The sequence below is a fragment of the Balaenoptera acutorostrata genome, chromosome 7 (assembly GCF_949987535.1).
Source record: "Balaenoptera acutorostrata chromosome 7, mBalAcu1.1, whole genome shotgun sequence".
In the NCBI taxonomy this organism is placed as follows: domain Eukaryota; kingdom Metazoa; phylum Chordata; class Mammalia; order Artiodactyla; family Balaenopteridae; genus Balaenoptera; species Balaenoptera acutorostrata.
In genome coordinates, this window is record NC_080070.1 from 97,304,287 (window position 1) to 97,316,532 (window position 12,246).

General features: G+C 36.8%; 1 protein-coding gene across 5 annotated transcripts in view; it reads left to right on the top strand.

Moving 5' to 3' along the window:
- FAM185A (family with sequence similarity 185 member A) overlaps positions 1–12,246 on the top strand; it is a 66,046-nt gene that overhangs the window by 22,071 nt on the left and 31,729 nt on the right. For all 5 annotated transcript variants that reach the window (XR_451422.2, XR_451421.2, XM_007187097.2 and 2 more), the window contains one exon: positions 4,150–4,191. Coding sequence is in view for 3 of the 5 variants with exons in the window: in XM_007187097.2 (XP_007187159.2) it covers positions 4,150–4,191 (42 nt within the window). In the remaining 2 variants the exon portion in view is untranslated. The remainder of the gene's footprint in view (positions 1–4,149; positions 4,192–12,246) is intronic.

Below are 12,246 nucleotides of genomic sequence, written 5' to 3' on the forward strand. Positions count from 1 at the left end.
GCTGTAATGTAAACTAGTCCTCATTTTTTAATGGATCTAAAACTTCTATTTTATGGCTCTAAAACCATTGTTTTCTTGATCACTTCACTTTCATCACAAGCACTAATGATTAACTTTTTGAGAAAGACCACATTTTCTATTTTCATTTAAAAAAGTAAATTTTTACTGCATTCACGGAAGACTAGTATAAGGTAATAAAGCTCCAAAATTTTGTCTTGCTGAGTGGGTGACTGAACTTACTACTAGCTGAATGACTGACTGTAGAACTATGTCATAGTTCTTTACTAATAGTTAAAATCACAAATATCAGGGGTCTGCTTTACCTTATTTTTGAAGTATTCATAAGGTGAAAACAGTAAAGAGAATTCTGAGTGTCTCACACTAGCTTAATTTTCCTAAAGATTAGGAAGGAATACAAGGTGTTTTTCTTGTATTGTTGCCTATCTTGAAATTCTTCACTGACTCCTTCAGTATAGGATAAAGTCAATAGACTAAGCACTCTATGGTTCTTCTGCAGATTTATTTTTACCTATTTTTCCAAACTAATTTTGAACATTTGTTCAAAAAATAATAGTATTTACTATGTATTGGGCGATATACTAAGCTCTTCAAATATAACACTAAATAAGAAAGACTTAATCCCTGTCCTCATAGACTCGCCTAATTGCTCCAGCCTAACTGATGAGCATGATTTAAATAATAGCATGTATAGTTATGCCTTTTTACCTTTGCTTACTTCATTATTTTTTCCACAAAATCCTTTCCCTTCAAACATCAAATTTTACCCACCTTTCAAACTTCAACTCTGGTGATATCTCCAATATCACTATTCTCCCTGTTCATGCCAGGTCATTTTAGTCTGTTTCCTCTGAATGGCTGTGGCAACTAATTCATACTGTTCCATTACAACATTCACTTATAATTATTAATAAATTCTAATTTTTAACTTCTCATGTGTGCACCTCCCCAGATAGCCTATAAGATTTTGGATGGCCAGTCTGTTCTCTGCAACCCCTGCAAGTGATTCGGGTCCTTCCCACGTGTAAAACACACTCCCTTCCTTTCAAGGTTCCCAAAGTCTCATCCCCTTACATATCGCCTCAGAGTCCAGAATCTCTACCTCAAAATCAGATCCAGATGTAGATGAGCCTCCTTGGGTATAGTTGCTTAAGTATAACTCAAGTATTCTTCTTGTGAATCTGAAGACCTGTGAACTAAAGAGACAAGTTCTTTAGCCCCCTCAACCCTGTGGGTTCTACACACTCAGAATACGAGGATGGGATATGCATAGGATAATTTCCATAGACTTTCCTGTCCAAAGAGGAGAAAATAAGGGGCACAAAGGAGTCATTGGTCCATAATGATTTTGAAATTCAGGTGGGCAAACGTTGGAGGTTAGATTAGATCTCAAGGCCTTGTGATAATTCTTTAGGGTTCCAGGCTTTGCCCTCTGAGTCATCCTTCCTTTTTCATGAAATGTTGCATGTGTTTGCAGCTGAGGAGTTTTCTCAGTCTGCTTCCTGCCAGCAGAATTTGGGGGGTTGAATGGTCTCATTTCACTTTGTACTGTCACTGTCCCTTTCAGTCGAAGTTAGCAATGTGTTTGCTGATACACTTCTCTCAAAAATTTTGTCAGCCTCCTGTGAATCAGATTGGGGTTTATTCCATTAGATAAAAGCCACAGCCAAGAATCTCTTCAAAATATGGAATTCTGCAGAGATATTAAGATACAACGCTCTCAAGCTTTCTAGAGGACCTGTTGTTTGACTGAGAGGATCTGTGATACCCATAATCTGTTTAATGGACTTTTTGTATAACTGATTAATACTGTGAGGTATCACCCTTGAGCTTTCTGGAGTCTTAACAAAAGATTTTACAGTCAATCCACCAGTTTTATTTTTAGGCCGTGTTTTGGCCATGCCCTGGATTCAAACTTTGTATAGAAGCCATTCTTACCTTTAGCATCTTTTGCCATCTTGAGAAGCTGAGACTTTTCAAAATCATTCATGTCCTGGTCTTTCTGTTGTTTAACAGTCCTTTCTTTAGTTTAGCTTATCTTTCTTCTCTTGCATTTTACTGAAACGTCAAGGAAAAATAGGCAGCACCTACCACACTTTGACTCTGCTTGGCAGTCTCCGTGGCTAGATCATTCAGTTCATTAGGCACATTTCCTACTTTCCACGTTACTGATAGTGACAGTGTTGCAGAGTTTCCAATACTACTTAACAGGGATCTGCCTTCCTCCAGTTTCCAAAAACATTTTCTTCTCTTCCTTTTGAGCCTTCATGGGAAGCAGATGCAAAGTCCAGCTTTCTACTAACACACTGTTCAAGCAATTTAGGCTTTCTCTACCATGCTCCTAAAAATCCTTCCAACCTATGCCTACTGCCAAGTTCCAAAGCTATTCCAATATTTTTAGTTAGTTATTATGGCATCACCTCACTTCCAGCTTTCAAAATCTTTTCTAGTTACCTCTTCCTGTGTAACAAATTTAGCAGCTGAAAACAACAAACATTTATTTTCTTACACTTTGAATGGGTCAGGAATCTGGGTGTCGCTTAACTGGGTCCTCTGCCTCTAGATCTCTCTCGAAGTTGTAATCAAGGTATCAGCTGGGGCCATGGGCTTATTTGAAGGTTCAGCCAAGAGAGAATCTGCTTCCTGGTTCACTCATGTGGTTGTTGGCAGGATTCAGTTTAGATTCTGTTGGCTTGGGGCCTCTTTCAGGTCCTTGCTCTTGGGCCTTTTTCATAGGGCAGTTGACAACATGGCAAGCTGGCTTCCATCAGAGCAAAAGAGAGCTGGCAAGACAGAAGCCAGAATCTTTTTGTTACCTAGTCTTGGAAGTAACATCCCATCACTTTTGCCCTTAGTATTCTCTTTGGTAAAAGCAAAGCAAATCTCCTACACATGAGTGGAGGAGATTATACAAGGGCATGAATACCGGGAGGCAGGGATCATTGGAAGCCATCTTAGAAGCTGTAAGATCTTTGGCTACTACTTGCGTGTGAATCTGCATTTACTGGGTTTGAAAATTGGAAGAGTATCTAGAGCACACCAATGAAATAATATTTATTTACTTAACCATTTAACAGGAGGATCTTCACAACCTTGTAACTTACTGAAACTTGAAAATAATTTTATAAGCTTAACTTCACACAAGCCCAATTTTATTCATATATTCACATGAAGTATGATGGAATGTAAAACTTTTAGAGGACATTTGACTTTGGACAAATGAATCAAGTGCCTTTTTTTTTTTTCTTTTTCCCAGGTACTGATACATGTCAGTATTTACAAGATGCATGAAATGAAGTAAATGATTTCACTTACTCTAGATTAATTCTGAGATAAAAGTTATTCCTTTACTTTTTACTGTAGTTTTGGAATTATGGTAGAAGAGATAATATTGCCTACACTTTCAGTGCAGTAAATATAGGTAGTATGACTCTAGGAGTAATTATACATGCAAACACATATGAAGAAAAATCCTACTGTTTTTGGTATTGGAGGAAGGGCTGGGAAGAATGGTTGTAATATCCTATACGTATCCTGGAAAATATATTTTCATTGAAAGGTGGAAATATTTGAAGATTTTTTTTCTTTGTTGGTCATATTTTAGTGTTTTCATTATTCCTCCCCCAAACTTTTAAATTCTTGGCACAGAAACCACTTTAATCTAACAGATAGACATGCCAAACTGGCCTGAAAAATAATAGTAATTACTTTTTTCCATGGATTATTTTAGTGTTATTTGGTTCAAAACTTGGCTTTGTGTGGTCTGATAAATATTGTGATGTTTAGATTGAAAATGAGTATTGAGCACATTTAAGTAATTTTTTCATTTTTGGGTTTTAGAAGAATCATTATTTTTCTTCCATGTTTCCCGGAAAGTATGGGGGTTTGTTTTTTAGTTATGCTATAAAAGATTAAGGTGGGGTGGAGGAAGACAGTTTGTATAGTTGCCTAAATCTGTTTATTTTCGGGTTGCAACTGAATCTCTCACTAGGTTTGTGATCTGAGAAAAATTGCCAACAACAATGTTATTAAATAATGTTGTGGATATCTAACCATGTTTTAGGATACCATTAACACAGTTCCTTTTTAGATTATCCCTAATGTATAAAGTTGTCGTTTTCTCTTTTGCAGGTAATATAACATTACAAAGCAAGATGGGTAACATCACAGTAGGTATGTGCTAAGCGGTTGGTAAATTTTGTGTGCTTTTTAAAATAGCTATATTTGTGATATTTAATTAGAGTAAATAAAGTCTACAGTTTAGCTGATGAACCTAATAGGATCCTGATATACCTATTAGGATTCTGCCTAGTCAAATATAGGCAGACCCAATATAGGAATATGTGAAATTATTTCTGGAAGTTCATTGGTTCATCATCCTATGAATACTGTATAATTATAGGTTTGGTATCAATCAGAATACTGTTAGAATTCTGATTTCACCACTTTGTATACATGGGCAAATTACCTAACTTCTCTGTACCTCAGCTTCCACATCTGAAAAAAACAGAAATAACAGTAAGTACCATCGTATGGGGTTCTTGTAAGGATTAAATGAGGTATATAAAGTACTTTAGCACAGTGTCTGACATATGCTTAAATACTCAATAAATAATAGCCATTTAAATTATTGTAATTGTTCTAATCCTAGGCCAGAACTAATAGTGGCTAATGGTACTTTAGACCTAATCACCACATGTGATGCTGTGCCTGTGGGAGCAAAAGTTCAGATTTCCAGATTGTTTGTTTGTTTTTGGCTGCGTTGGGTCTTCGTTGCTGCGCGTGGGCTATCTCTGGTTGCGGCGAGTGGGGGCTACTCTTCGTTGCGGTGCGCGGGCTTCTCATTGCGGTGGCTTCTCTTGTTGCGGAGCACGGGCTCTAGGCGCGTGGGCTTCAGTAGTTGTGGCTCACGGGCTCTAGAGTGCAGGCGCAGTAGTTGTGGCTCACGGGCTCAGTTGCTCCGCGGCATGTGGGATCTTCCCGGACGAGGGCTCGAGTCCGTGTCCCCTGCATTGGCAGGTGGATTCTTAACCACTGCGCCACCAGGGAAGTCCCTTCCATATAGTTTAGACAGAGCTTTTCTCTAACCCAGATAGCACCTGCTTGCCTGTTGGGTGAAGAAACACTGTGAACTCTAAGAGTGTTGGTTGTTTTTTAGGTCTTAGAGGGTGGGAATTTGGGGATGGGAAGCTCCCTCTTTATTGAGCAGCTGTGGCTTATTGCCAGTGTGAATGCCCAGGCCTCCTGGTTTTGTCCTTTTTGACATTTGACATTTTCTTTTTGTGCTGATTGAAATAGTGAATATACCCAACAATCCTTTTCACTCTCACTCCTTCTGGATTCTCTGACTTAGAGTGCACATCCTTTTTTAAGTTTTCTAGACATTGTAACTTTTATGTTCAGTGAGGGGTAAATAGAAGATAAAGTCTTTCTAAGTGATGATTATAAATGATTTTAACTAAAACATGACAGGATTTACCTGTTCTCCAGTGAGAAATCAAAATTCACTGCTGATTCTTCAGGCCATTTCATCAGAGGGTACATCTGGGGATAGTAAGGGAAGTTTCTAGGGTGAAAGAAAGGTACACTAGTGAGAAGCTGAGCTAGCTGAGGAGAGAAAGTCCTAGACATGGGTGGAGTTTGTAGCAGTAGGGAAGGAGGGAAAAGAAGGGGAATATTCCAAATTGGGAGGCATAAGAAGTATCATTACCCACTATCAGGCCCTTTAGGCAGATGTGAATTTGAGGATTACTTATAATATAATATAATACGATAATGCTAGTATTATTGTTGGATGGAATTGTGGGAATGTAAAGGGAAAACCATTCTCTCTAAAACTGGAAATAAATGGGTTATTTATCCATAACCTGATCCATAACCTAATTCTGAAAAAGAATAGTAATAGCAAGGATGAACTGAACAGTAATTTACATCTTTGAAGATGGTTTTGCACTCTGTATAATTGATTAACATTATGAATTCTTGTTAATTTCCCCTATAAACGTTCTCCTTTTCCCACTATTAAGTATTAGAGAAATTTTAAGGCAAAGTGTTTTATTTTTCTTAAATAAATCTCTGTTCATGCAGAGAAAATTACCTGAGCTCAGTGTTAAGAAATATAACTGACCACAATTATAGAAGTATTTAATGAGCCTTTATAATTTTCTTCGGTGAAACATAAATGGCATCTGTGGCTTTAGGTTGTTCTTAAAAATCCCAAATAAGTGAAGGTAAATAAAGGTTGAATTTCTAATTTTGTAAACATCATTGATAAATTTTGAGTCCTATTTTGGAAGAATCTTTCAAAATAAGAGAAAAAGTGTGCATTTATTAAGTTATCATGATCTGTGATAGTGTGGAAAAGCATGGACTTTAGAAGACTGAATTTTGGTCCTACCCCATGTTAGCTGTGTGGCTTTGAAAAAAGTACTAAATCTCTCTGAATTTGCATTTTTATACATGGCTACCACCCATATAGCCCAAGGTTTTTGAGAAATCAAATAATGTAAAGCACAGCCCAATGCGTGGTAGTCATTCAGTGTTTAACCTTAATGATAAGGGAAGTGTTCATTTCTTAAATTCCTTTAATTCTTTGAATATCTCAATTAAGACTTTGGAAGAAAGTATAAACTATGTCACTGTTTATATTGGTCTTAAGATTGTGTTAGTATTTGAAAACAACCCTGAATATGGCAATAACTAGTCTACATATATTTACCAAGTGCCTGCTTTATAATAGGAACTCGTTTAGGTACTGAGGAATATGTTGGTCAACAAGATGTCTTTATGCTCACCTTCGGGCTGAGATAAAAAACAGTAGGTATGTAAATAACAGAAGATACTTTCACATAGTACAATGAATAAATAAGAGAGGGTAATGGGATAGAGAGAGGGGAAAAGAAAGCTACTTTGTTTAGCAATCGGGGAGGGTCTGGAGAAGAGATATTTGAATTAAGCCCAGAGTAATGGGAAAGAGGCATGTAAAATTCTGGATGCACAGCTGCTCAGATGGAGGACAGCCAGTGCAAGCCCTTAAAATGGAATGAGTTTATAATTTTTGAGATATAGAGGGGAGACTTGTGGAGAAAGTGGTGAGAGGTGAGGTAAGTGAGGGCTGGATCACAGGGCCTTGTAGATGTGGTAAGAGTTGAGACTTTATTCCAACTACAACAGGGTGGTAGCAGGGGAGATATATAATTTGTATTTAAAGAGAACAATCTAGTTGTTGTATCAGAGGGGTGCCAACGTGGAAGCAGGTGACTAGAAAGCTTAGTTTGTTTATCCATTCTCCTGTTGATGGCTACCTGAGCTGTTTCTAGTTTTTGGCAATTGTAAATAAAGCTGCTATGAACATTCTTAGACAAGTTATTTTGTGGATATGGAGATTTTATATATATATATATGTATAAAATTGACCCTTGAACAGTGCAGGAGTTGTTTCAACCCTCCCTGCAGTCAAAAATCCACGTCTAACTTTGCAGTTGGCCCTCTGCATCTGTGATTCTCCATCTACGGATTCAGCCCACCTTAGATTGTGTAGTGCTGTAGTATGTATTTAGTGAAAGAAATCATGTATAAGTGGACCTGCGCAGTTCAGTCCCGTGTTGTGTGTATGTGTATATATTTATTTTATATGTATGTATATATGTATTATATATATGTACATGTATGTATGTATATACATTTATTTATATGTGTCTATATAATATATATGTGTGTATATATCACACATACACACATATATATATGTTTTTTTTTTTTCCTTCTTAATACCTAGGAATAGAATTGCTGGTTTGAGGGAATTCCCTGGTGGTCCAGTGGTTAGGACTCCACGCTTTCACTGTTGAGGGCCTGGGTTCAATCCCTGTTCGGGGAACTAAGATCCTGCAAGCCATGCGGTGTGGCCAAATAAATAAATGAAGGGGGCAGGTGAGGGGGTGACAATAAAATATGGATTAAATTCTAAAATACCAAGTAAAATAATTTTTAAAAAAGAGGGGGCTTCCCTGGTGGCGCAGTGGTTGAGAATCTGCCTGCCAACGCAGGGGACACGGGTTCGAGCCCTGGTCTGGGAAGATCCCACATGCCGCGGAGCAACTGGGCCCGTGAGCCACAATTACTGAGCCTGCGCGTCTGGAGCCTGTGCTCTGCAGCAAGAGAGGCCACGATAGTGAGAGGCCCGCGCACCGCGATGAAGAGTGGCCCCCGCTTGCCACAGCTGGCGAAAGCCCTCGCACAGAAACGAAGATCCAACACAGCCATAAATAAATAAATAAATAAATAAATAAAATTTTTTTAAAAAAAGAGAATTGCTGGTTTCAGTAGGTATGTTTATGTTTAGTTTTGTGATGGACTACCAGACTTTTCCCAGAGTTCCATTTTACATTTTCTTCTACAGTGTATGAGAATTCTAGTTGCTCCATATCCTTACCAACATATATTATTGTCAGTCTTTTTGTTTTTACCCATTCTGGCATGTGGATAGTCGTATATCTCTGGTATTAATTTACATTTCCCTAATGGCTAATGGTGTTCAGCACTTTTTTTTTTTTGAAGTATAGTTGATTTACAGTGTTGTGTTTCTGGTGTACAGCAAAGTGATTCAATTATACATATATATTTTTTCATATCCTTTTTTCATTAGAGGTTATTACAAGATAGTGAATACAGTTCCCTGTGCTACACAGTTTATCTATTTTATGTATAGTAGTTTGTATCTGCTCATTCCAAACTCCTAATTTATCTCGCCCCCCCCCCCCCCCCCCCGTTTCCCCCTTGGTAATCTTAAGTCTGTGAGTCTGCTTTGTAAATAAGTTCATTTGTATCATATTTTAGTTTCTACATAAAAGTGACATCATATGTTATTTGTCTTTCTCTGACTGTTTTGCTGAAAGCCTGCTTTCGGTTTTAAGGTTCATTGGATTCGCTGCCAAAATAACCACTCGTCTCACACAAATAAACAGTTTTAATCAATTCTTTAATGAGAGGTGATTTAACTTAATTTTAATATAAAATCATTAGAAGGAGAAGAATAAGAATATTAGGAAAATGTTACAGGGTATTTACATTACCGAATTGGGCCAGCACCTACTTCCAGATCCAAACAGCAGCTGGGAAGTTCCAAGTAACAGCAATCTGGAGCCCCAGTTGGGAAGGGTCCTGGGTACATCCTGGGTACGTCCACCCCACAGGTGAGACTTCAGATTAGAGTTCTGGGGGCTTCTGTTTATAATTAAAGGCCGCAAACTATTATCAGTTTGTGCTCAAAAATGCAGCTCTGGTTCAGGTTTAACAATGCTGTTAATTTCATCATGTGAGTCACAAGATTTTCCAGACCCCAGAGGACTGGCCAGGTCCCCAGGGCTCAAGAAATTCCAAGACCCATTCCCTTTCTTATCGTAAGTGCTGCTTGACTTGCTAGCAGCTGTTGTTAGGTGTGCAAGCAGGCATGCAGTCCAGTAAGGTCACAGGTCGATCAGAGGCCTGCTTCTGCCTCTGAAGCCTGAAGAAGACTGTTTTACTAGTTTTCCCAACACTGACTTACTTCACTTAGTATGATAATCTCTAGGTCCATCCTTCAGCACTTTTTCATGTGCATATTGGTCATTAGTGTATCTTCTTTTGTGAAGTTTTGTTCAGATCTTTTACCCATTTATTCTTTCCATTGGGTTATTTCTTTTTATTATTGAATTGTAGGAGTTCTTTATATATCCTAGGAACAAGTCCTTTGCCAGATATTGTTTTTCTGTATTTTCTCTCAGTCTGTGGCTAGCCTGATTATTTTCTTAACAGTGTATTTCGATGAGAAGAAGATTTCCATTTTGATGAAGTCTAATTTACCAGTTATTTTTATGGTTATTGCTTTTTGTGTCCTTAGAAATCTTTGTCTGCCTTCAATCATGAAGCTGTTCTCCTTTGTTTCTTTTAACAGCTTTAAAATTGTTGCTTTTACCTTTGATCCACCTCTAATTTTCGTATTTGTTGTGAGTTAGGAATCAAGATTCATTTTTTCCCATATGGATGCCTAGTTTTACATCACCATTTGTTGAAAAAAACTTCCTTTCTCCAATGGATTACTTCCACATCTTTGTCTGAAATCAAATGACTGTATAAGTATGGATCTATTTCTGTTCTGTCTCTCCTGTTTCATTGATCTATTTGGCAGTTCTTAGGCTAGTACCACACTGTCTTGATTATTGTAGCTTTATAACAGTAAGTCTCTTTGGGATTAGCAGATGCAAACTAGTATATATAGGATGGATAAACAACAAGGTCCTACTGTATAGTACAGAGAACTATATTCAATAACCTGTGATAAGCCATAATGGAAAAGAATATGAAAAAATATATATATATATGTATAACCGAGTCACTTTACAGCAGAAATTAACACAACATTGTAAATCAACTATACTTCAATACAATTAAAAAAAATAATAAGTCCCTGAAATAGGTAGTTTTCCAAATTTGTTCTTCTTCTTTTTTAAAATTTATTTATTTTATTTATTTACTTTTGGCTACGCTGGGTCTTCGTTGCTGCACATGGGCTTTCTCTAGTTGCGACGAGTGGGGGCTACTCTTCCTTACAGTGCATGGGCTTCTTATTGCAGTGGCTTCTCTTGCTGTGGATCACAGGCTCTAGGTGTGCGGGCTTCAGTAGTTGTGGCTTGTGGGCTCTAGAGCACAGTCTCATTAGTTGTGATGCACGGGCTTAGTTGCTCCATGGCATGAGGGATCTTCCCGGACCAGGGATTGAACCCCTGTGCCCTGCATTGGCAGACAGATTCTTAACCACTGTGTCACCAGGGAAGTCCCTGTTCTTCTTTAAAAGTGTTTTGAATTTGATTTTCTATATAAAATTTAAGATTAGCTAGTCAATTTTTTACCAAAAATCCAGTTGCAATTATATTTGGGATTGTACTGAATCAGTTTGGGGAGAGGAGATACTCACAAAAATCGAGTCTTTCAATTCTTGAACATAGTGTAATTCTTCATTTATATATATCTTTAGTTTCTGTCATCTTGTTTTGTAGTTTCCAGTGTAGAGGTCTGACACATCTTTTGTTAAATTTATTTGTGTTTTTGACCCTATTGTAAATGGAATTTTAGAAAATTTCATTTTCTAATGGTCTGCTGCTGGTATATAAAAAATACAACTGATTTTTATACATGTACCATGTATCTTGTGACCTTGCTAAATTTATTTATTTGTTCTAATAGTGTATTTTTTAGACTCCAGAATTCTTTTCTATGTAGGCAGTCACTCCATTTGCAAATTAATACAGTTTTACCTCTTTCTTTCCAATCTGTATTCCTTTTTTTTTTCTTTTGCCTTATTAGGCTAGCTAGGTTCTTCAGTACGATATTGAATAGTAGCGGTGAAAGTAGGATTCCTTACTCTTGTTCCCAATCCTAGTATACAATATTAGAGGGAACGCATTCATTGTTTTACCTTTTAGGTATGATGTTAGCTATACAGGCTTTTTCTAGATGTTCTTTACCGGACTGAGGAAATTCTTTTTTATTATTAGTTTTCTGAAAGTTTTTTTCTTTTCTTTGATCATGAATGGTTGTTGAATTTTGTCAAATGCATTTTCTGTATTTATTGAAATGATTGCATGTTTCATTCTTTTTTTACTCTATTAATATGATCAACTACATTGATTTTAGCATGTTAACCAACCTTGTGTTCCTGGGATAAACCGTACCTAATCATGATTTATTATCCTTTTTATACATTGTTGGGTTTGGGTTGCTAATATTTTGTCAAGGATTTTTGCATTCATGTTTATGATGAATGTTGATCTGTAATTTTTTATTTTGTAAAATCTCTGTAGGTTTTGCTATTAGGATTATGCTGTCCTTATAAAATGAAGTTGTATAGATTCCTTCCTTTCTCTTTTCTAAATTTATGTAAGATTGGTATAATTTCTTCCTTAAATATTAGATAGAATTCACCAGTGAAACCTTCCTTGCAAGTAGGAATGTTTTTGATAATGAATTAACTTTTGTTAATAGATATTCTGTTATTCTATTTCTCTTTTATCTGGTATTACATTTTGGTAAGTGGTATTTTGAAGGAGTTTGTCTATTTCATTAAATTGTCAAATTTGTTAACATAATGTTCATAGTATTCCCTTATACTCATTTTTATGCCTATAGGATCTATACTGATACCCCCTGTTTCATTCCTGATATTGATATTTATAATTCTCTTTTTCCTGATTA